Source organism: Thalassophryne amazonica, chromosome 13 (genome assembly GCF_902500255.1).
Source record: "Thalassophryne amazonica chromosome 13, fThaAma1.1, whole genome shotgun sequence".
NCBI lineage: Eukaryota > Metazoa > Chordata > Actinopteri > Batrachoidiformes > Batrachoididae > Thalassophryne > Thalassophryne amazonica.
The window spans coordinates 25,274,915-25,299,745 of record NC_047115.1 but is presented as its reverse complement, the minus strand read 5'-3'; the positions used below and the strand labels follow the sequence as shown (position 1 = coordinate 25,299,745).

Here is a 24,831-nt window from a genome sequence, read left to right as displayed (position 1 = left end):
CAAGACCAAACTGAAGATCATTGCCTTGTGTCTGCTGTGATATCTTCTTCTGTGAATTGTCCTCTTTGGATATAGGCCAGATTTCAATGTAATGGGTCAAAGGTCACAGTCCAATTTGAGACTGTTGTCTAAAATGCATAACGATATCTCAAGAACTGGATTAGATATTGAAAAAGAATTTGGTCAGATGTCTCATACAGATGCAATGGTCTGGATGCCTTATGTCTGCACAAACTTTCTTATAATTCCCTTCGTCACGTTTTGCCTTTAAACAGAAAAAAGTAAACAAGTAAAAAAGTAAAGATAGGATGATGGTTTTCAGTTGGAAATTACAACTTTCAAATCGCATTCATTGAATCAAACATTGTCACATGCCAGAGGACATACGCTGCATCCGGAGAATATTCACAGCACTTCACTTTTTCCACATTTTGTTATAAAGAAACATCTCAAGTGGAAACAGGATGCACCTGAGCTCAATTTTGTATTCAAGGTTGTGAATACTTATGTACGTGTGATTTCGTAGTTTTTTTATATACATACATTTGCAAAAATAAAAAAGCTTTTTCCATGTTGTCATTATGGGGTGTTGTGTGTAGAATTCTGAGAAAAAAATGAATTTACTCCATTTTGGAATAAAGCTGTAACATAACAAAATGTGAATACCCACTGTGAATACTTTCTGGATGCACTATAACAACATCTGCATTGGCTGGCTTGTGAAGCTAACTAATTTTGCTGATCCAGAAGGGCGCTTTTGTACACTCAACAAAAATATAAACGCAACACTTTTGGTTTTGCTCCCATTTTGTATGAGATGAACTCAAAGATCTAAAACTTTTTCCACATACGCACCAGCCCAGGACCTTCACATCCAGCATGTTCACCTCCAAGATTGTCTGAGACCAGCCACTCGGACAGCTGCTGAAACAATCGGTTTGCATAACCAAAGAATTTCTGCACAAACTGTCAGAAACCGTCTCACGGAAGCTCATCTGTATGCTCGTCGTCCTCATCGGGGTCTCGACCTGACTCCAGTTCGTCGTCGTAACCGACTTGAGTGGGCAAATGTTCACATTCGCTGGCGTTTGGCACGTTGGAGAGATGTTCTCTTCACGGATGAATCCCGGTTCACACCGTCCAGGGCAGATGGCAGACAGCGTGTGTGGCGTCGTGTGGGTGAGCGGTTTTCTGATGTCAATGTTGTGGATCGAGTGGCCCATGGTGGCGGTGGGGTTATGGTATGGGCTGGCGTCTGTTATGGACGAAGAACACAGGTGCATTTTATTGATGGCATTTTGAATGCACAGAGATACCGTGACGAGATCCTGAGGCCCATTGTTGTGCCATACATCCAAGAACATCACCTCATGTTGCAGCAGGATAATGCACGGCCCCATGTTGCAAGGATCTGTACACAATTCTTGGAAGCTGAAAATGTCCCAGTTCTTGCATGGCCGGCATACTCACCGGACATGTCACCCATTGAGCATGTTTGGGATGCTCTGGACCGGCGTATACAACAGCGTGTACCAGTTCCTGCCAATATCCAGCAACTTCGCACAGCCATTGAAGAGGAGTGGACCAACATTCCACAGGCCACAATTGACAACCTGATCAACTCTATGCGAAGGAGATGTGCTGCACTGCATGAGGCAAATGGTGGTCACACCAGATACTGACTGGTATCCCCCCCCCCCCCCCCAATAAAACAAAACTGCACCTTTCAGAGTGGCCTTTGATTGTGGGCAGTCTAAGGCACACCTGTGCACTAATCATGGTGTCTAATCAGCATCTTGATATGGCACACCTGTGAGGTGGGATGGATTATCTCAGCAAAGGAGAAGTGCTCACTATCACAGATTTAGACTGGTTTGTGAACAATATTTGAGGGAAATGGTAATATTGTGTATGTGGAAAAGGTTTTAGATCTTTGAGTTCATCTCATACAAAATGGGAGCAAAACCAAAAGTGTTGCGTTTATATTTTTGTTGAGTGTATTTTGTAAATGTGAAAACTGATTGAGCAAAATAAATGTTCCTGTTAAGAAGAATGGGATTTGCAATCAACTGTACATTATTACACTAAATATGGAAGCGTGTCATGTCGACAATGAGCACATCACAACACAATGTAACACTGATGGTTTGGCTCTTTATAGCTACAAGGATTTCATTTATAATGCAGCTTCTGGCAAGAACATGCTGCAAGCTTGAGTCTTTATTATAGTTTTAGTTCATCATGCCATCAAAATAATATGCTTTTAACCTTCTGCACCATGAGCTGACTTTGTTAGGTTGGTTTATTATTCCTGATCTGCTATAGGAATGGCATACTTTAGTTCCTGTGCAATTGCAGCAATCTGCTCCACCCTGTCCTGATGTGCCGCCAAATCACTCTCAAAGGCTTCATGTTTTCGAAGCATTGCTCGGATTTCGAAGAGGGTGGCTGTTTCGTAGTCCTTCCCAGAGAGGATCAGTTCTTTACCTGAAGGTAACAAATGTGCACACAGAAAGAAAGAAAGAGAATAAGTCGCATTAGCAAGAGAAAGACAGAGAAAGGGGATTACATTAGAGATAGAGCAACGGATGACTTTGTTGGTCAGACTATAAAACTTTGAATCAATGCACATTAGCAATGAATCATCTATATAGGCCCATTGGTGTTGGTGCACCAATGGGCCTATAGCATACAATGGATGAGTCCATAACCACAGTAAGGTACTTCTCCAGCAAAGACCAGTGGCTATTTATAGATAGGTCAGCTGGGATAATGCAGATGAAGTGTCTTGACCAAAAACTCAGACGTATTGTGTGTCTGGGACTTGATCCCAGGTCTACGTATTGGTACTCCACTGCACTGCCTGCTTGCCAGTGAAACACAACAGTAAAGCTATCACAAACAATTTATCATGCTGATAAAAACTAAAAGACTGCCAAAAAGCAAAAATGCAGATAGGTGAGAAAATGTATGGATTGATAACTGACCACTGGCCCAGTTCTCATGATTGGTGGCTTTTTGACGAAACTTTTCAGCCAGGTGATCCAGCCTCTCCAACCGACGGATCTCTGTGAGGAGCCACTCCTCGTAGCCCTTCTCGGCCTGCTCCAGACCCTGCCATGCACTAGCTATATCCTGAACACAAATATTACAGTAATGAAAGTGTGCTTTGACTCAACTACACAGACCCTGAGGCCCATCAGTTCTGGTCTTTGGCTTCCACAGCCAAGACTGGTACCCATTTATAGCTGGGTCGACTGGGACTACAGAGGACCAAACAAGAACTAAAACTAGATAAATAGGTAAATACATAAATGTATGAATACATTTATTTTGATGTTTTATTTATTAATTTATTAGTACTTTAATTCAAATATTTATAAATTTAGACATTTGTTTATACTTTTAAACTTGTATTTATACTTTTATCAATTCATTTATGCTTTTATACATGTATTTATACATTTATACTTTTATTTAGTCTTAATGCATGTTTGGACCACTGAAGGATAGATAAATTGATTAAAACATAAATGTATAAGGTGGGCAGTCCTACGAGCAGCCTGGAGTTTGACTGGTAAGATGTTTAAATAAAGAGATTAAGAAATATATGTTTTTTTTATATATATATTTATATTTTTTATGTGGCAGCAGGGGCGGTGAGCAAGTGGTTGGTTTCAGTGCGGAAGTTCCCATTTCAAACCCCACTCCTGCCACATTTCTCCATGTAATTGTGGAGTTGTGTCAGGAAGAGTGCCCAGTGTAAAACCTGTGCCAAACCATATGCAGATTCAATGTGAATCTGCTGTGGCGACCCCAAGTGAAAACAAGGGAGCAACCGAAGTGACTTTCTTATATTTTTATATTTAAAAAACATTTATTTATTTATACATTTATGTATTTATTTAGTCGTAATTCATGTTTGGTCCACCATATGGGACAATGGAAATGAAGTGTCTTGTTCAAGGACATAGATGGGAAGTGTGACTTGGAATCAAACTCATATATATTAATAACTTTCATATCATACTCTTACAACTAACTTTACATTAAAAATGCTAAACATCAAAAAGATCAATGAAGCAAGCTCCCAAACATTTTTCAGTGGAAATGATTTGAACAATGTGTACAATGACGATGGCTTTTCTACAATATGTTAATTGATTAAATGCATGGTCCACCAGGTAGCACTAATGCCTGCCAACAGTGCCCTTTTTTTCTCTCTTTCTTTTTTGACCTTCAGTGACCTCTATCAGGGTCAATGATGGGAGTTGTTCAAAAAAAAGTTTGCATTCATTTGATGGTAGACAATGCCAGTGACCTAAGTTTGAATAAAATTTCAGCGCCATGCAAAGTGGCTGATTTTTTTGGGGGGGGGGGCGGGGGGTCCTTTTAACATGAAAATATGTGCATATAATCATGTAGACTCCTTCACCTAATGAAAAAATAATTTACAGACACAACTTACAGACACCATCTTCCCTTCAGAGGGCATGAAAGCAGGACGATTGCTGATACGTAGCTTTGTCTGCAAGGTGTTGAAGTTTATTTCCAGCTGGCACTTCTCCTGCACCTTTGGAGGTTTATGTTTGCGCCTATAGTCCCTGAAGTCCTCCAGCTTCCTCTGCATCTCTGCCATAGTCTTCTCTGGGGTTCGGTTTTCCAGCCAGGGAGTGGTGCGACGGATCCACTCCAGCAACTGGGACACACAAAGACATAAATGTAAAGTACACAGGACTATTTACAAAGGTTGTTGCAGCTTGTTGTTACTCAGAAAAAGCAGTGTCATCAGCATAAAACAGAACATTGAAGCACCATTTGTTGCTTTACCTCACTGGCGAGGCGTTCATACTCCTCCATCAGTTTCTCATTCTCTTGGTTTACACCCAGCACCTTACAGATCCTGTTTGCAGCTGTCTCAGCCTGAGAGCAAAGGACAGGAGAATAATTCTGAGTGCTTTCAGACAGCCTCTGGTGCATAGCCCAGTTTGATGCAAAAGCTCTAAAACTTCCAAGTAGTTTCTAGTATAGTCTACATATGTCTGGTGTAAAAACGAAACAAACCCACCAGTGGGATGTCTGATGGAACATATACAAACACATTAATTCCAACACTATAACATTTATCCGATCATTATTTCACAACTGCAAAGAAAGCAACATTAACAGCCATGGTCACTGGGTAACCATGGTAGCACATACCAAGACAACAAAACTCCTGATCAATCAAAAAAAGGTCTTGTGGTTTGCTACCTGTATTACGTAGCAACTATCCCACCAAGCCTGGTGTAGTACAGTGTTAACATTCCAGTGTAGACTTCCACCCAAGCACAACTTTGTTTTGTATAACTGAGAGCAAGTGGGGTGCTGTTTCACACAAGCATCAATAAAGTAGAAATCAGAGGGAAACTTTATTTTAAAAAATCATCCTGGAGTTGCATCTGCCTCCATATCCAATCACCTCTTCCTTAATTGAAACCCTACTTCTCCACCAGATTTCACTGAAATCTCTGCATGTGTTTGAAAAATCCTGCCCATAGGATATCTGTGTGAGTGATCGTATGACCTCCTTCAAATCCTATCCTATCACTATTTATGATGGAAGACATCCAGCAGTCCACACGATGGACAGGTCCAGTCTGGGAGCTTGCATTTGTGCCACATATTACTGCATCCATCACACGGCAGAACACCCTTGAGCCATGGATGGCAACCACCTAGGCAAACAACTGGCCAATCACCACCACTCAATAGTAATCATCTATCCACTGCCACTGAGTGAAACATGAAAATTCAGTAAGGTATATCTTATATATTATATTCCAATTCTAAGGTGGAACTATGCCAGTATACAAAGGTATATCTAAATATCTAAAAAGGAAGAGTAAAATAGGAGAGTAGAAAAGAGTAGAGCAGAGCCACTTAGGTGCCTGGTCTTGAGAACCAGGGATGGTAGGTTAAAAAGCTTTTTTATCCCATGGGAACTCTCCCTACCCACCCAAACGACTCAAGAAAAAGTATATATAATATAATAAATAATAAGACATAAGAAGGCTAAGACATCACAGGAGAAGATTGTAGTATAGGTAATTTAGTATGTAGACAAGTAACCTATGGCCTGGAGCCCTCAACACTGGGGCACCTGTATGCTGCATCATGTCCAGAGAAATGCACCACCAGATGGCCAACAGGTCAACACATTGCATACTAATGCACTCAGGTACTAATTAAATTAAGATGGTAATTTATGTCATTAATGTAGCAAACACACAATAAAACTCTTGGCTAATCTGACCTGCAATCAGTCAAAACAAGCTGTTAGGACTTTACTGTTTGAATTCACTTCATGCTGAAGGGCAAAACTAAAAATGTCTCTTTCTTGGGTCAAAGGAACCACGTGCATAAAAACTCCTTTCTTACATAAGCAAAAATAAAATTACGAGTGAGTTTAAATCTCTACCTGTTCAGCTCCAGCAAAGGCATGGTAAAAACAGGACACATAGGTCATAATGGCTCTCTCATCAGGTTTGGGTGTGTTGATGATGTCTGTGGCATCAAAAAGAAAACAACAATATAACTCGTTTGATGGGGATTTAAGAAGAGATATTCTATTATGGAGCATTTTAAGTCGACTGAATTACGTTTGAATGCTTTGATGTATAATATTGCACAACAACAGAATTAATGTACAGTCAGGTTGAGTTGGACAGGGATGAGGGTTGCAAAATTCCAAACATTTTAAAAGTTGTAAACTTTCCATGAGAATATATGGGAATTAAGCAGCATGGGGCGGGGACTTTGTGATCAGCACTGTTGCCTCACAGCAAAACAGTCCTGGGATGGCTTTGAACATGGTCCTTACTGTGTGGAGTTTGCATGGCCTCCCCATGTTTGCATGGGTTCCCTTTGGGTGCTCCAGATTCGTCCCACTTTCAAAGACATGCAGGTCAGCTGAAGTGTAAACTGTGAGTGTGAATGTGTTTGTCGATATGTCTTGGGCCTGCCATAGACTGGGGGCCTGTCCAAGGTGTAAACGCCCCCCCAAGTTACCACTGGGATAGACTCCAACCTCTCATAACCCTTAATTGGAAAAAATCAGGTATGGACTGGGACTGGGACCAAATGTTATCTACGAAGAGTATATTTTACTCTGGAAAATTTACAGTGTGGTTGGATTGTGTCTAAGTGTCATTAGGACGGGTTAAGTGCAGAGGACCAGTTTCACTGTATGTATCCATGTATGTACAATGACAAAGCTCCTTCTTCGAGTTCATATTCCAAACACATATTTCATTGAAAAGCATATCAATAAAAATGTTACTTAATTCATAAAACAAATACTAGGTCCTGTTATTTTGCAAAACATTACCTTCTGCATCCAACATTTTGGGAATGTCCAGGTGTTTCTCTGCTATGTCAAAAGCCAGGTTCAGGTTTCGCAGAGGATCATCCTAAATATAGAAGTTAGAAACACAATTCTGCATCACTGAACAGTAACGCCAGACTTAACATTCCACTCTGCTGACCTCTGTGGACGCAATAAACTCCTTCATCATACACAGACACATTTTAGCTCATATTAAATTTATAGTTGATTGAAAAAAAAAAAACAAGACCTGATTTGGATCATTTACATGAGTTTAGTGTTTATATTTTTGTCACGTGTTGATTATAGTATGAAAAATGATGGAAGATGGTCTGTAAAATTTATAATTAATGCCAAAGGTATGTACAAAAAAATCCACATATTTAAAAATTACTTTTCACACACAAGTGAATCTGTTGCACAGTTTTTTTGTTTGTTTGTTTGTTTGTTTTTTTGTGCTGGCTGAGTGGTAAACATAGGCACCAGCAGACAGTGAACTCTCTTGAAAAGAGCGTGCACGGGGTTACAGGGATCATGCTATCATGCTCCTGCTGCTGTGTCTGTTTCTGTGCCGTTGGTCCGTAAAGGTGCATGACAGGACCAGCTGCTCCCAGATCCACTGCAGGACAGACAGGCGGATGGATGCACAGAGCAGTAAAATGATGACGGGATGGAGAGATAGACGGATGGACACCACCAAGTTTGAATTTGTATGTGTGATGCGAGTGGCTTGAGGACATAACGCTGCAGGCTTAATGAAGCCGCTCACCTGGAGCCAGACTCAACAGCTGCCTGGCACAATGTGCAGCTGTCTGCTGGAACAGTGAGCGGCACTGAAAAGTCAAAGTGGAAACTAACGTGTGTGAATATATGCTTCTACAGTTTTAAGTATGAGAAGCATTTATGTAGCGATCCTGAACAGTCATTTAACTGAGCTCACGCATTAGAGTCATTTTAAATTATTGTACTGGAATAGGCTTTAGTGCCCCCTGTGATGTTCAAAAGGATAAGTGGAATAAAGGAAGGAATGTTTGGAAAGTGACGAAAATGCTTTTGAGGTTATTTTGTGAACACTGGCTCATATTTTGATTAAACGCCCTTCACAGAAATATCTAAGAAGGTTTAGATAAATGAAGAACAATATAACTTAAATCCCATATATGTTTTTCCTTTATTATTATATTATTATTATTATTATTATTATTATTTGTGAGTTTCAAATTTATTACAGAATTGAAAATCAAAGATGTTTGCAATTATTTTTAAAAGGCCTCTTATAGCCCACAAACAGTCCTTTGACCTCCACATTAGAGATATTATGAGGACTGCTTTCTTCCATCTGCGAAACATAGTGAAGATTCGTCCCATCCTGTCTATGGTTGATGCAGTGACCCTGATTCATGCATTTGTTTCTTCTAGATTGGACTACTGCAACGTTCTATTTTCTGGTTTACTGCAGTCTAGCATTAGGGCTCTCCAATTGGTTTAAAATGCTGCTGCCAGACTTTTGACAGGAAGAAGAAAGTTTGACCGCATTACAGCCATTTTGGCATCTCTTCATTGGCTTCCTGTCCCAGTGAGATCAGATTTTAAGGTTCTGCTATTAACCAATAAAATTATTCACGGAATTGCACCTCCCTACCTAGCTGACCTAATTAAACCCTACGTACCCGCCCAGGCTCTGTGTTCTCAGGGTGCAGGACTACTTTTGTCCCTAGGGTGAATAAAAACTCTGCAGGTCACAGAGCTTTCTCTTATCATGCCCCTGTTCTGTGGAATGATCTCCCTGTGTCAATAAAACAGTCCGATTCTGTAGAGACTTTCAAGTCCAGACTTAAGACGCATTTATTTTCCCTCTCATATGGCTAGCATACTGACATAGCATGGAACTATGCTTCCTACACTTTTAAATTCATTCTATTAGTAAACAGAACAGGTCTCGGCCACAACTTTATCTAAATTCTGGGTTTGTTAGTGAAGCTTAGGGCTAGAGGTCGGTGATCACTTTAGTATTTTCTCTGCTTTCCTGTTGCTTAAGGTTGATGAATTAAACCTTAGGTGTACTTTTTCTGACCGACTGATTCTGCTTTTTTTCATTCAGTCCGAGGTGCAGATGATGTCACGATGTCACTGGCTGAATTTGCTGACTGCATAATTTCTGAAATGGACATGGAACGGACTCTGCTGCGGGAAAAGGTCCAATGAATGACATGAGCACTGCTGGATGACCCCTGCCTGTGGACCGGACGCCTGCATGGACTTCTTTCTCATCAACTGCATCTTATTTTGTTGTGTTATCTTTTTTGTAAAACTTTGCAAAATCTTGTTACTGGCAGAATGGCCTAAGCAGTGGGTCACCTCTTTGAGTCTGGTCTGCTTGAGGTTTCTTCCTCAATATCATCAGAGGGGAGTTTTTCCTTACCACTGTCGCCTGTGTGCTTGCTATAGGGGTTGGTAAGGTTAGACCTTACTTGTGTGAAGCGCCTTGAGGCACATTTGTTGTGATTTGGCGCTATATAAACTAAACAAATTGAAATTGAAATTATTAGTGATGAAAAGCAAAATTAGTCAGAAAAAAACACATTGGTATCATTGTTTTTGTGCAGACCACAACATGCTCTGACATTAAACAAACTGCTACAAATGCCTTTATTCTGCAATCAGCAAATTTGTTAGTGAGAGAAAAACTGTTAATTTTGGGGATGTCTCTGTGTTAGTGCTCGGAGTTTGGACACACTCTAGCTTGGTTACGCGTGAAGTACATGACACCTTGTTGAGCTTAGAGTAGTCGATGAGGTCAGGTCTGTGTCTGTGGATCAGGGCGCAGAAGGCCAGGCCGTCCTTCCAGCTTCACCAGTCAATAGGCAGAAAAAAACAAAATGTCAAATGTAAGCCATCGATCATTGTAGTAAAGCCTCAGATCCTCATATTTCTGGAATAATCTTCATGTAACAGTCACAGTAGAGTTTTTACTGTTTTGAGTTCTCACCTGACGTGGAAGTTTTGGACATTAACATTCCTGTAGGGGGCAGTCTTTCTCTGACACCACAAGAGAAGTCCTTCCTTTGCAGATGTTTCTGCAGGGGGAAAAAAGCAAATGATATATATATATATATATATATATATATATATATATATATATATATATATATATATATATATATATATATATATATATATATATATATATATATATATATATATACGAGGTCTGTCAATAAAGTATAGGTCCTTTTTATTTTTTAAAAAACTATATGGATTTCATTCATATGTTTTTACGTCAGACATGCTTGAACCCTCGTGCGCATGCATGAGTTTTTCCACGCCTGTCGGTGACGTCATTCGCCTGTGAGCACTCCTTGTGGGAGGAGTCGTCCAGCCCCTCGTCGGAATTCCTTTGTCTGAGAAGTTGCTGAGAGACTGGCGCTTTGTTTGATCAAAATTTTTTCTAAACCTGTGAGACACATCGAAGTGGACACGGTTCGAAAAATTAAGCTGGTTTTCGGTGAAAATTTTAACAGCTGATGAGAGATTTTGAGGTGATACTGTCGCTTTAAGGACTTCCCACGGTGCGAGACGTCGCGCAGCGCTCTCAGGCGCCGTCGTCAGCCTGTTTCAAGCTTAAAACCTCCACATTTCAGGCTCTGTTGATCCAGGACAACGTGAGAGAACAGAGAAGTTTCAGAAGAAGTCGGTTTCAGCATTTTATCCGGATATTCCACTGTTAAAGGAGATTTTTTTAATGAAAGACGTGCGGACGGATTGCAGCGTCGGCTCGCAGCCGCTGCGACGCTCCGCCACAGGAAAAACACCTCTGTTGGAAGCCTTAAGGACAAGTTGGAACATGTCCAGCTGTTAAACAATTTCTCAGATACTCACTCCACTGAAAGCCATCAAAAGCCGCCTGGATTTTACAAATGGTTATCAACACGGAGGTGTTTTTCCTGTGCCGCCGCACCGCGCCGGCTGCGTCCCGACGCGTGGACCTGTCTGCACATCTTTCATTAAAAAAATCTCCTTTAACAGTGGAATATCCAGATAAAATGCTGAAACCGACTTCTTCTGAAACTTCTCTGTTCTCTCACGACGTCCTGGATCAATAGAGCCTGAAATGTGGAGGTTTTCAGCTTGAAACAGGCTGATGACGGCGCCTGAGAGCGCTGCGCAACGTCTCGCACCGTGGGAAGTCCTTAAAGCGACAGTATCGCCTCAAAATCTCTCATCAGCCGTTAAAATTTTCACCGAAAACCAGCTTAATTTTTCGAACCGTGTCCACTTCGATGTGTCTCACAGATTTAGAAAAAATTTTGATCAAACAAAGCGCTAGTCTCTCAGCAACTTCTCAGACAAAGGAATTCCGACGAGGGGCTGGACGACTCCTCCCACAAGGAGTGCTCACAGGCGAATGACGTCACCGACAGGCGTGGAAAAACTCACGCATGCGCACGAGGGTTCAAGCATGTCTGACGTAAAAACATATGAATGAAATCCATATAGTTTTTGAAAAAATTAAAAAGGACCTATACTTTATGGACAGACCTCGTATATATATATATATATATATATATATATATATATATATATATATATAGGTGCAGGGTCATTGCTGAGTTTTTGGAATGTTTTTGGAAAAAAAAAAAAAAAATATATATATATATATATATATATATATGTATATATATATATAGACTCCTAAAAGTCACTCCCCATAGAAGCCCATGTAAAACTATCCGGCCTTATAGTAGAAATAAGCATGTTTACAGCCTGGTAAAAAAAAAAACAACATAAAAAACCAACTTGGGTCTCTATAGCTAGTTCCCCATTTCATAGCAACTGTACATAGTGGCTTTGCTCTGCATTGTGTTTGACTCCTCCCACTTGCTCCCCTTGGGAAGTGAACTCATGATCTCCAGCATTGGAGGCAGACTCTCTAACCAGAAGGTTAAAACTCAGGGCCCTGGCCTTGTGGCTAGAGAATGCTTTTAAGTTTACTGACTACTACTGCACACCAACTCCTGCTGACCTCCATCACACTCACCACCCCTAAACTTCACTCCCATTCGGGTCACGGCACCAGTGTAGCAGCTTACTCTGCATTGTGGTGTGTTTGACTCCTCCCACTCATTCCATTCCGGACGCAAACTCACCATCTCCAGCATGGCAGGCGGCCACTATGACCAGTCCGCTAAAAAAACAGGTGCAGTCCTGAGTGGCCAGAGTATCCTTTGGATGTCGGGGAAGTGACGCCTTTTGGTGACTATATGCACAGCGACTCCTGCTGCCTACTCTGAGTAACAGCTACTATGCTGGATCCAGGGCCTGCTAGTCATCTCTGCTCGTGGGGGTATACTGAATAAATGCTTATATAAATGCACATGTACTGTGCACAATACTGTATGCGGGAAAGCTATGAATCTCTGTGCACAGTAAGGCAGATACAATAAGGAGTGTGATATCATGATCTATGACTGATTATGACAAGCTGCATCAGTGCTATACGAGGTCTGTCTGTAAAGTATAGGTCCTTTTTATTTTTTTCAAAAACTATATGGATTTCATTCATATGTTTTTACATCAGACATGCTTGAACCCTCGTGCGCATGCGTGAGTTTTTCCACGCCTGTCGGTGACGTCATTCGCCTGTGAGCACTCCTTGTGGGAGGAGTCGTCCAGCCCCTCGTCGGAATTCCTTTGTCTGAGAAGTTGCTGAGAGACTGGCGCTTTGTTTGATCAAAATTTTTTCTAAACCTGTGAGACACATCGAAGTGGACATGGTTCGAAAAATTAAGCTGGTTTTCAGTGAAAATTTTAACAGCTGATGAGAGATTTTGAGGTGATTCTGTCGCTTTAAGGACTTTTCACGGTGCGAGACGTCGCGCAGCGCTCTCAGGCGGCGTCATCAGCCTGTTTCAAGCTTAAAACCTCCACATTTCAGGCTCTGTTGATCCAGGACGTCGTGAGAGAACAGAGAAGTTTCAGAAGAAGTCGGTTTCAGCATTTTATCCAGATATTCCACTGTTAAAGGAGATTTTTTTAATGAAAGACGTGCGGGCGGATTGCAGCGTCGGCTCGCAGCCGCCGCGGCGCTCCGTCACAGGAAAAACACCTCTGTTGGAAGCCTTAAGGACAAGTTGGAACATCTCCAGCTGATAAACAATTTCTCATATACTCACTCCACTGAAAGCCATCAAAAGCCAACTGGATTTTAACAAATGGTTATCAACACGGAGGTGTTTTTCCTGTGCCGCCGCACCGCGTCGGCTGCGTCCCGACATAAAAACATATGAATGAAATCCATATAGTTTTTGAAAAAAATAAAAAGGACCTATACTTTACGGACAGCCCTCGTATAGCCCTAAACCTGGAAGTGTGGCCCCACAGGTACTTAAGGGGACCTGAAGCCACGGGAGTACCACACGGCACCACCGGACCAGTCAGAGGTGACATGCAAAGTGACAGGATGGCACTGGCACCGCCAGGGATCACCCACTGGGCCATGGACTGACAGCACCCCAAAGCACTGTCATTCAACTCCCCCAAATCCTGTTCGGTCAAGTTCTTTACACCAAAGCTAACAGAGGTGGGGATGTGTCCCCAACTGCCAACTCCCAATTTTTGCATGGGAGATGACCCATACCACCCAGAGGGGGCCTCTGACAGCCCCAAGGCACACCACCCCCACCACCAACCCCAACCAACCCAGAGCCAAACATCCTCTCCGCCCCCCAGAGGACACGGGGCACACCCATCAACACCTTATTGAGGGTCCATTTCAACATTGTTTTTAACATTTCCAAAACTCAGCAATGACCCTGCACCTGTTGCGACTATTGGGATCAACTCAACAAAATGTTAAGAATCACAGCTGAAAACATGTTCCAAGTTATAGTGATGTAATGTAGAAAAGGAAATGTTTTAATGTTTTGGGAAGAATCTATCCATCCATTTTCTGAACCTAATTATTCCAAGTTAAGCATCAAGGGGGGATGGATCCTACTCCAGCAGCCATTGGGCAAGAAGATGTTTGGAAGAATTTGACATTACATTCAAATCTATACATCCAGTCCATAAATGTGCTTGTGCCTTAGTGGGTCATGGACCACGGGACGGGATTTGTCTGCACTAAAATATCTCACCTTCCACAGAAATATCCTGAATGGCAAAGCGGAGGATGATAGTCCAGATCATTCCCAAAGTCATCTTAACATTCCCATCCACAATCTCTGAGGAGCAAATCGTGACAATCAATTGTAACCACATTGTACATGAAATTGAAATTGATCAGTTGTGGACATTTGATGGTTTGTGGTACATATATTCAGAAATCGAGGGCAGGTTCAGGCACCTTCAGCTCCAATGGAAACCAGCTTCACTCCTTTACTCGTGATGAAGTCCAGAGCTTTGTTGACATTCGCAATCTTATGAAACCGCATCTTCCCTCTGTCTGGCTTTGATAATCTCTCACCTGCACACAGAATACACACGTCCACACTTTATTTCAAACTATTTTTTTTTTTAATAGAAATGTGCACATTACCTTGTTGCTTCAGCATCACAAACCCTCAATAAACAATTAATCATCTCATGAGCACTAACATAAAGCCCAAATGCAGTTACTTTTCATTAAGCAGATGCTTCCTCAAAGTTTTGGATCTTCTGGCACTGCTTTTATTGAAAAAAAAAAGTATAATGGCAGCTCCCTGTACCTATGAATCTACTGTATGTGTGTCTGTGAAAAACTTTCACACCATCCACTGTAGTGCAGCAAAAGAACATCATAACATTTCTTTTATCAACTGGAATATGCAGGATAGCTTGATTATGTACATTAGTTGAGAATAACAATAAAAACACTGAATTCATATTCTTACATAGCTGGTGGTCTCTACTTTTGCATGACATGATTACCCCCTAGTGGTGATTCTGTGAACTGATGTATGTGCATTCAAGGATTTAGAATGTACATCACTCTGCAACATATGGTTGCACAATATTATATAGTTTTTCAGAATCTTTTTGTGTCATTCATTAGGTTTATGGTTAGCTCCTTATATCATCAACTGCCTGAAAGCACTGGTTACTACCTCTCTTAAGTTATAGGTGACATATATATTAACTTAACTTCACCCTTCAACAAAATACATATATTTTAGTGTTCAGAAGACGTAGGATACCTTGATTATGTATATTAATTAATGTAATCACCACCAGAGGGCAATCATTTCATGCAAAAGTAGAGATTCAATCAATTCAATCAATTTTTTTATATAGCGCCAAATCACAACAAACAGTTGCCCCAAGGCGCTTTATATTGTAAGGCAAGGCCATACAATAATTATGTAAAACCCCAACAGTCAAAACGACCCCCTGTGAGCAAGCACTTGGCTACAGTGGGAAGGATCATCATCTAAGTAAATGAATTTAGTGTTTTTATTCAATTATTCCCAAAATATTACACAGTCGAATCCAGGGATCTATCATCTACATACCTGGACTGTCACATGGGAAGCAATCGCAAATGTTTATGAAATCTCACACCCATTCATCACACAGGTACACTGCTAATATTTAATACAGTTGATATCCTGCTAAATAACAACAATATGCTTGATAATTTTTAAAAAGAACATACGAGGGCTGTCAATAAAGTATAGGTCCTTTTTATTTTTTCAAAAACTATATGGATTTCATTCATATGTTTTTACGTCAGACATGCTTGAACCCTCGTGCGCATGCGTGAGTTTTTCCACGCCTGTCGGTGACGTCATCCGCCTGTGAGCACTCCTTGTGGGAGGAGTTGTCCAGCCCCTCGTCGGAATTTCTTTGTCTGAGAAGTTGCTGAGAGACTGGCGCTTTGTTTGATCAAAATTTTTTCTAAACCTGTGAGGCACATCAAAGTGGACACGGTTCGAAAAATTAAGCTGGTTTTCAGTGAAAATTTTAACGGCTGATGAGAGATTTTGAGGTGATACTGTCGCTTTAAGGACTTCCCACGGTGCAAGATGTCGCGCAGCACTCTCAGGCGCCGTCGTCAGCCTGTTTCAAGCTGAAAACTTCCACATTTCAGGCTCTATTGATCCAGGATGTCATGAGAAAACAGAGAAGTTTCAGAAGAAGTCGGTTTCAGCATTTTATCTGGATATTCCACTGTTAAAAGAGATTTTTTTAATGAAAGACGTGCGGACGGGTCCGCGCGTCGGGGCGCAGCCGGCGCGGTGCGGCGACACACAAAAAACACCTCCGTGTTGATAACCATTTGTAAAATCCAGGCGGCTTTTGATGGCTTTCAGTGGAGTGAGTATATGAGAAATTGTTTAACAGCTGGACATGTTCCAACTTGTCCATAAGGCTTCCAACAGAGGTGTTTTTCCTGTGGCGGAGCGTCGCAGCGGCTGCGAGCCGACGCTGCAATCCGTCCGCACGTCTGTCATTAAAAAAAATCTCCTTTAACAGTGGAATATCTGGATAAAATGCTGAAACCGACTTCTTCTGAAACTTCTCTGTTCTCTCACGACGTCCTGGATCAACAGAGCCTGAAATGTGGAGGTTTTCAGCTTGAAACAGGCTGACGACGGCGCCTGAGAGCGCTGCACGACGTCTCGCTCCATGGGAAGTCCTTAAAGCGACAGTATCACCTCAAAATCTCTCATCAGCCGTTAAAATTTTCACTGAAAACCAGCTTAATTTTTCGAACCGTGTCCACTTCGATGTGTCTCACAGGTTTAGAAAAAATTTTGATCAAACAAAGCGCCAGTCTCTCAGCAACTTCTCAGACAAAGGAATTCCGACGAGGGGCTGGACGACTCCTCCCACAAGGAGTGCTCACAGGCGAATGACGTCACCGACAGGCGTGGAAAAACTCATGCATGCGCACGAGGGTTCAAGCATGTCTGACGTAAAAACATATGAATGAAATCCATATAGTTTTTGAAAAAATAAAAAGGACCTATACTTTATGGACAGACCTCGTATTAGACTCCAGGTAATTAAAAGCAACATTTAAAACTTAAATTATAAAAGAATTGCTTTTCTTCAGTGATCTGACCTGAGATAACTTCCAAAAGCAGCATCAGTTTCAGTCCGTTCCTGAAGTCTTCCTCAATATTTTCAATCTGAGTACCAGCTTTCCTCAGGTGGGAGTTACACCAGGCTGTGAAAGTCTGTCAGGAAAGAGGGAGATCAAGGTCAAGCCAGAATCCTTGCTGACGACATTAATGTTCCATTCCATATCAGTTGCATTGTGCAGACAACAGCACTAGAATGTTTTGAAAAGCAAAGACTTAAATATTTCACCTCATAAGAATACTCTCTGCAGGACACTGAATCACTTACAGACATCATATTATCCACATTTTCAAGGAGTTAATGTTGGCAGGTGTCATGTTAAAATTTGTAGTCAAAAATGCACCAAAACACTAAAGAAACACAAGTTTTCTGGGCCAGTCACTTTAAATGGAAAAGAGATGCTGTATGCCACACCCCCTATGTCAGACACATACAAGTAGGAGCGAGCAAGCATCCATCTGTAACTTCAAATAAGACAGTTTCATGTGTCCTTTTCAGGCAGACATACAGTCACATTTCTATTTAGACAGGGAACTCAGAAGTGAGAGGTTTTCTGGTGAGGAAAGGGTTCTGTATGCAATGTGTCAAAGCAGCACTCAGCCACCACACTTCCATGAGGTGAAGCATTACAGCACCTCCTGCAACACATCCTTCTTCTCCTCCAGCTACCCAATCTCCTATACATCCCACCAGACAATACTTCTTCCCCCTTTCCTGTTGATTTCTGCCTGCAAACACAGGTAGGATGAAAAGCAGCATAAAACCATGGTGGAAAACCAGATTTCTTAAATGGCTGTATTTTGTTTTTAAATTTTGTTCACAATTCAGTTGTATTTTAGTTTGATGGGTGAAGAGGAGGACTATGAGCAATACTGTGCATTTCTGTGCACACAGCAAGAATGCATGCACATCATGAACTTGCATATGTAAGACATATCTAAATTTGGCACTGCATAAATAGCAGAAAAACTGCGCATGACTTTAAACCAGGGATTTGGTGATCTGTCGCGCTTTGACTCTCTGTTACCTCACAATAACAGTGCACCAGCACTGCACCTGACCATACCTCATTTTCACACCAAAATGAGCATGGGGGTATAGATGAGTGCAAGTGCACAGATCTGATCTTGGGTGCTGGGTGTGAAAATGACAACCGTGTCAGTTGGAAACTAGCAATCAAATTCACACTGTGCTGTACACTGCTTTGCTCGATGTGTAACATCGGGCCCATATATCTCCCATATATGACATACTGTACATCTCACAGGTCTAAAACTAGCTGATTCAGGCCTAAATTTTAGTACTATAATTTTCTATATTCATAGACTTAGCAGGTAGCTCAGTGGGATAAGGAGTAGGGGGACCAGTATGTAGACCTGGGTTCCAGTCCCTGTCATGCTACCTTGCTCTTGTTCCAATCCACCCATTTGTAAATGGGCACTGGGCTTGGCTGGGGAAGTCCCATCCAGGGGGCGTCGTAGATAGACTCTCATCTGCTTCACGCTGTGTAATCTGATAATAACCATTGGTACCATTGGGCCTCAAGTCTAATTCGTGTCTCTGGGTCTTCTGCCTTTGAGATTGAGAGATGCCTAGGAGTCACTTGTAGAACCATGAGGTCACTGATGTTGATATCTTTGTAGGGGAACAAAGGTCCAAGTCTTGAAGATCCTTGTGCTTCCTTCCTTACTGTATGTTGTGAGACTTAGACACTAACCAGTGATCAAAGGCTACAACTGGATTTGGTACCAGGTTCCATCAGAGGATCTCTGAGTACTGCTGGACTGTCAAATGAACAGTTACTTAGAGCAGTGATTTTCAACCTTTTTTGAGCCGCGGCACCCTTTTTATATTTACAAAATCCTGCGGCACACCACCAACCAAAATAATATTATAATTCTATTACCTCTGGTTTTGCGCAAAACGCAATTATCGCAATAGAAAATCGATACAGAAAACACCGCATTTCAAAAATCCTCAAGCATTTTGCGCTCTGATCTCAAGTAGGGCTGTCACGATTAGGAATTTCTGGAGACGATTAATTGTCAGACAAATAATTGCGATTGACGAATATATTGTCTATTTTTTTTTTTCTTTTTTTCCCCTTCTTTATATTCTACTATTGTAGTATAATTACACAACTCTGGAAGAACGTTTGGGAATGGTGCAACATTTTTATTTTTATCTTCATTTTACATACAGTCCCAACTTTTTCTGATTTGTGGTTGTTTCTGTTGCATTTCTGAAATTGTTTCTCCTCATCAGTCACGTTTTGTGCTTAAACACTACATTAAGCTCAAGACTGAACAAATAAATACCTTTGGAAAATAACAGCTGTTAAAGTTCAGAGTTCTCACCTGCTTTTTGTGATCTCTGCGTCTGAACATTGTTTTTTTTTTTTTTTTTTTTTGTGGCTCAGTTCATTTATATATTCTCATTTTTTAAATATGTTTTTAAAGATATTTGACCGTTTATTTCATCTCATGATCTCATAAATTCAGCATACGACGCGCACATGGTGTGAACAGGACGGTAACGGCAGAATCACACCTTTAGAGAAAGTTCAGAGAGAAGTAAAAGCAGCTCCACGTTTCCGTTAACATGTTTACTCGGGTTAAAATCCTCTCTCTGCTCCTTGTTCTTGTCCCGCCTTAAGACGAGAGCGAGGCTGCAGCACGTTTGACATCAGATTCTGAGTCGTTTTATGCTTTATGGATAAAATAAATAATTCACGGTAATCGCGAATATGAAAAATAATCGCGAATATGAAAAATACCCACGGCACCCCTGACGATCGATCACGGCACCCTAGGGTGCCGCGGCACCCCGGTTGAGAATCACTGACTTAGAGACACTCAGATGAGATCACTTGGGATCTACAATTGGAGTTGTGTAGATCTGAGATGCGGTGGTGACATCTAGAAGACTCTGGAGGACAACTACTAGAGGCTGTTCCTAGTATGACTGAACTGGATTGGAAATCCGGAGTGTGTTGGGAATTCTGGGAACAACTTGAATGTTGTTATTGCAATGAATGTGTTAGTATAATGACTTGCCATGTGTATTCCATCTGCTGGGGCTCTGCTCTTCACTGCTTGAATGATTTTTGAGCCATCAGGTTGTTGCATCCACTTTTTTTGTTATTATAGCCAAAGCAGATGGCCACCTTCCTGAGTCTGTTATGCTTGAGGTTTCTTTCTGTCATCAAAACAATGGCTGGGGGAGGTTTTCTTTAGTGCTGTTGCCAGTGTGCTTGCTTGAGGGTGGGTAATGTATTATTTGTATAAATAAGTTGAATTTAATCACTTGCATTACGAAGGAACATCAGCTGTGACATTTTGGCCATGTGGTGGGTTTTTTAAGGGCATGACCCAGTGCAAAGTTGAGGTCTACAGCAGCTGGAAAAGGCCAAGGGAATGCCCTCGTTTCACCTCGCTGTGGCAAATAGATGGTTATTTTCTGAAGATGGGAGTGGACCGATTATCATCCAGGACCTTGGGTGGTTCTGTAGTGTGGTGGATGCAGTACAAGGCCTGATCTGACCCCTTTAAGTAAATGGATTTACATCAGAAATCAAGTAACATTTTTGATCAGTGTTGCATTTTTAGTTCCCTCATTTGCACAATTAAAATCCAAGGTGCTACGTGTGGCCCGTATGCTGCAGGGAAACACTGTTAGGTAAGAAAGAATCATTGTTTTTCTCCTCCTATTCTTAGCGTCTCTCAGCCTCCAGCAGCAGATGAAAGCTGGAGTCAGCCACAGGCCACATTCCGACCGATATAAGGTGTTAAAATTAGACTGCTCTGCTGTGCCTCACGATAACAGACACGGAGGAAACAAACGTCGCGCTGTGCAAGAGGATGAGTGAAGATGTCACGTGGATCCACTGAATGTTTCCCGCTCACGTCACTCTCCTTCACTGTTGTACTACTTCAAATATGATCGGCCACAGCTGTGAGGAGACGCCATTATCACGGTGACTGTGGTGTTCTTCCAGGTCCCACTTGTTACTGCATGAGATATGAACAAAGAAAAATGTGGGCATGGTCCTAGTCTAACAAATGGAATGTCACAGTGTGAAAAAGATACAGTGAAAACTTATAAATAAACCATCAGTGATGAGATAAGTTGTCTCAAACCAAAGGGGACTCAAAGACTGGATACATCTGCGAACAGTTCTTTGCTTACCTGTCCATCTATCTGTCAAGCGGGCACTGTTTCACCAAAGTACAAATAACATTGGTGTCTGACTTCTTTCAGCTTCTCACATTTTGCTTGCCGTCACCACAACACATGTGGTGCAGGTGGATTTGTAACGAGCAATTTCTACTTGAGGCAAGGACAGTAACAGCTTCCTATAAACGGATCTGCTGTTGTCTCCCATTTTGTGCTTATAGTTGCCACAACAGATCCGGTAGGGTCACATGTGGATTTTACACAGGTTTTACCCCATATGGCCTCTCTGTTTCAACTGAATATGTATACCGAGAGAAATGGGCATGGGTGGCCTCGAAATGAAGACCTTCTAGTTGGGAGGGAGGCACATTAACTACATGTGCTACCATGCTGCCTGTAAATCTGTCATTTGGTTGCTTCCATTTTTTGGTGGGGGTGCCATAGCAGACCTGGTGGGTTTGCATGTTGATTTGGCACTAGTTTTACTCTGGATGCCTTTCATTGTGTAACTCTACATGTACATGGAGAATGAGGCACAAGTGGCATTGAACTGGGGACTTTCTAGCTGGGAAAGAAGCACACTAACAACTTGCACCACCACGGTGCCCATAAATCACTCGTTTGGTTGCTCTCATTTCAGCTTGAGGTCATCTCAACAGATCTCATAGGTATCTGCTGATGATGTGGCACAAGCTTACTCCAGGAAATAAACCTCTATATATTGGCATTTCATCTCCTAAATGGCATGAGGAGCAATTTGAAACACTGAATCGCTGTCTGTTACAATTCTTTATTTGTGTGTGTGTTTGGGTATTTGGATACCGTGAGTGATATACTGAAGCGACTGTCTCAGGTCATGTGTCAAGCATCTTAGGACAGCAAATACTTCTCTGAAACAACTGTTTCATATACTGTCTAACATGAAGGTTATTAAGGGGGGGTGTCTGTTACACGGCTTCCACTGTGGGTGCTTGATCAGTGGAGGTTTTGGAGTAATGCATTGCAGATTAAGAGACCTCAGGGTTAGTGAGACCTTGCACTGCTGCCCCCTCCTTGTTGAAAGTGTGTGCCCCACTGCCCACTTTCCAAGACCTCCACCCCTCGCGCCCCTCCTCATTTCCAGCACAACCATCAAGTGACGATAAAAGCTAAAAATATTGTGTCCAGCACGCGGTCTGCGAGGCCTCACCAGGTCATCCTGTGTGTCCAACAGGCTGAGATTGAGACGTGAATGTCTAACTGGAGTAACTATGACATCATCCGATCTGTGCTTTACTGACAGAACATAGCGTTTTATTATTTTGTTGACATTTAAATGAGAATTTTAGGTACTTATCCTGATACTCCTCTGGTTACTGTTTCACCTTCTAATTTATCACAGCAGCCTGACAGTACAGACTTTGATTGACGTTCAATCCAACTATTAAGAATGGCAGATATCAGATATTTGAATAACAGGCACTTTTTCCCCTCAGACACATGACCTGCTATGGCCAACCCCCAACCATGTGGTGCAGGTCACTCGTTACTAAGGATCCCAGCAATTGGACAAGACTAAGAATTGACCATGTGTTACCTCTCTATGGTAAATGCCTGGCTACTTTCAGGAAGTCTAGAATGAGCAGTTGTATACCAGTTTAGTTGCCAATAAGGACTCTGGGCACTTCTGCAAGATGTTGGATGTAAGAACATGCAGTACCAGTATAACTGCTGATTTAGATTATATTAGAAAGAACTTTATTGATCCCTTGCAGACTCCCTCAGGGAAATTGAGATTCCAGCAGCATTGTATAGCAGCACACAGGGAAGAAGTACACAGAGTATCAAAAGTGAAAGTTAAAAAAAGAAAAACATTTTGCAATATAAATACCAGACATACTGATCAATACTGGTTTACTGGCTACTACTCTTCTTCTCATTCCTGATCTCTGTCTACCAGTTACTGAATTCTCACACTTCCCAGTATGACATATTTTGGATCAGAATGAAGGTTCAAAACTTTATGGTTCTGGTGCTTTCTGTCTTACTGTTTGGTTGTGTTCTGGACAACTTTCAAATCAGCAGTCTTCCCCATGATTGTCATTGTGTGTACTGAACCAGACTGGGAGATTCATGATATTTATACTGTATAATTCGCGTGCACGGCTCACAGTCTTTTGTTTTCCCTTTGGAGTTCTTTTGTTATCAGTTTTCCTGGCATGTTATCTTTCCCAGCTAACAGTGTGATGGTTTCTCTGGGCAATCTTTCACCTGAAATGCTATTTTCCCCACCTAGCAGTGAGATGGTGCAATTATGTTCTCACAGTGCACTGTACAGGTTTCTTGTCTTAGCTTTGTTTTCGGGTTTGTGCACTCCCTTATGGTTGGTTGTTTTTCATCCTGACATTTCTTCCTCTGCTTCTCTGTATTTCTCTTTTCTGTTTATTAGCTGTTCTTCCCCATATTCTAGTGATTCCAGGTTGTCAGAGTTTCTGATTGCCTCTGTGTGTAGCATTTTGTCCAGGTCATGCTTGGGGTTCTCGCGTCTGGGCATTTTCGTATCTTTTATTTATTTGCATTGTTAAAAAGGCTCTCTGCCATTCATTCCACACCAGATTGTCTTAGGTTCTGTTCAAGCTCTTGCTCATTCTGTAGTCTTCATGTATCTGCTCATTGAGTATGACCTTGCTCATCAAGTTTAGTCTGTTGGATTTTGGATTTGTTTGCATGGTAGCACTGCTTTTCATTCACTACTGTTATTTGTTATTGGATTAACCCTTGCTGTTCCCTCAGAAAGATTGTTGCTCCGTGGTTTGCTCACCTATATACTGACTTAAGCCTGTGTTTACTGACAATAAGGTTACCTCTGGGAACTGCATTTTGAGACAAGTACCATGACAGCTGGTATCTTGACTTTGCTCTTGCATGTAATCAATAAATCAATGTTTTTTTCTGCAGTATCTGTCATTCACTGCTTTCGGGTTCACAACTCAAACCTGAAATGAAATAATATTTTATTCTATTTTGAGATACTTTTTCCCCTTTTAATTTAACATTTTAGTTTATATGTAACGAGTCTAGAATATATATAAACCTTCACTTTTTGAAATAACTGAGCAAAACGAACAAACAAAATCTACTTTTTCACAATAGTCATATTTCTTTAGATGCACTCTGTATTTATTCAAAATCAAGCAAGCTCAAAATCTAATATGCATTATTCAAGGAAAACAACCACAATTAGA

At 41.4% G+C, this 24,831-nt stretch overlaps 1 protein-coding gene across 1 annotated transcript in view; it reads right to left on the bottom strand.

The window, feature by feature from the left end:
* actn2b (actinin, alpha 2b) overlaps positions 1-24,831 on the bottom strand; it is a 52,328-nt gene that overhangs the window by 24,089 nt on the left and 3,408 nt on the right. The window contains exons 2-12 of the mRNA XM_034185038.1: positions 17,412-17,526; positions 14,712-14,831; positions 14,503-14,589; positions 10,356-10,443; positions 10,136-10,214; positions 7,370-7,451; positions 6,461-6,546; positions 4,831-4,923; positions 4,469-4,699; positions 2,988-3,135; positions 2,337-2,487 (exon numbers count right to left, since the gene is read on the bottom strand). Of these exons, the coding sequence (XP_034040929.1) occupies positions 2,337-2,487; positions 2,988-3,135; positions 4,469-4,699; positions 4,831-4,923; positions 6,461-6,546; positions 7,370-7,451; positions 10,136-10,214; positions 10,356-10,443; positions 14,503-14,589; positions 14,712-14,831; positions 17,412-17,526 (1,280 nt within the window). The remainder of the gene's footprint in view (positions 1-2,336; positions 2,488-2,987; positions 3,136-4,468; positions 4,700-4,830; positions 4,924-6,460; positions 6,547-7,369; positions 7,452-10,135; positions 10,215-10,355; positions 10,444-14,502; positions 14,590-14,711; positions 14,832-17,411; positions 17,527-24,831) is intronic.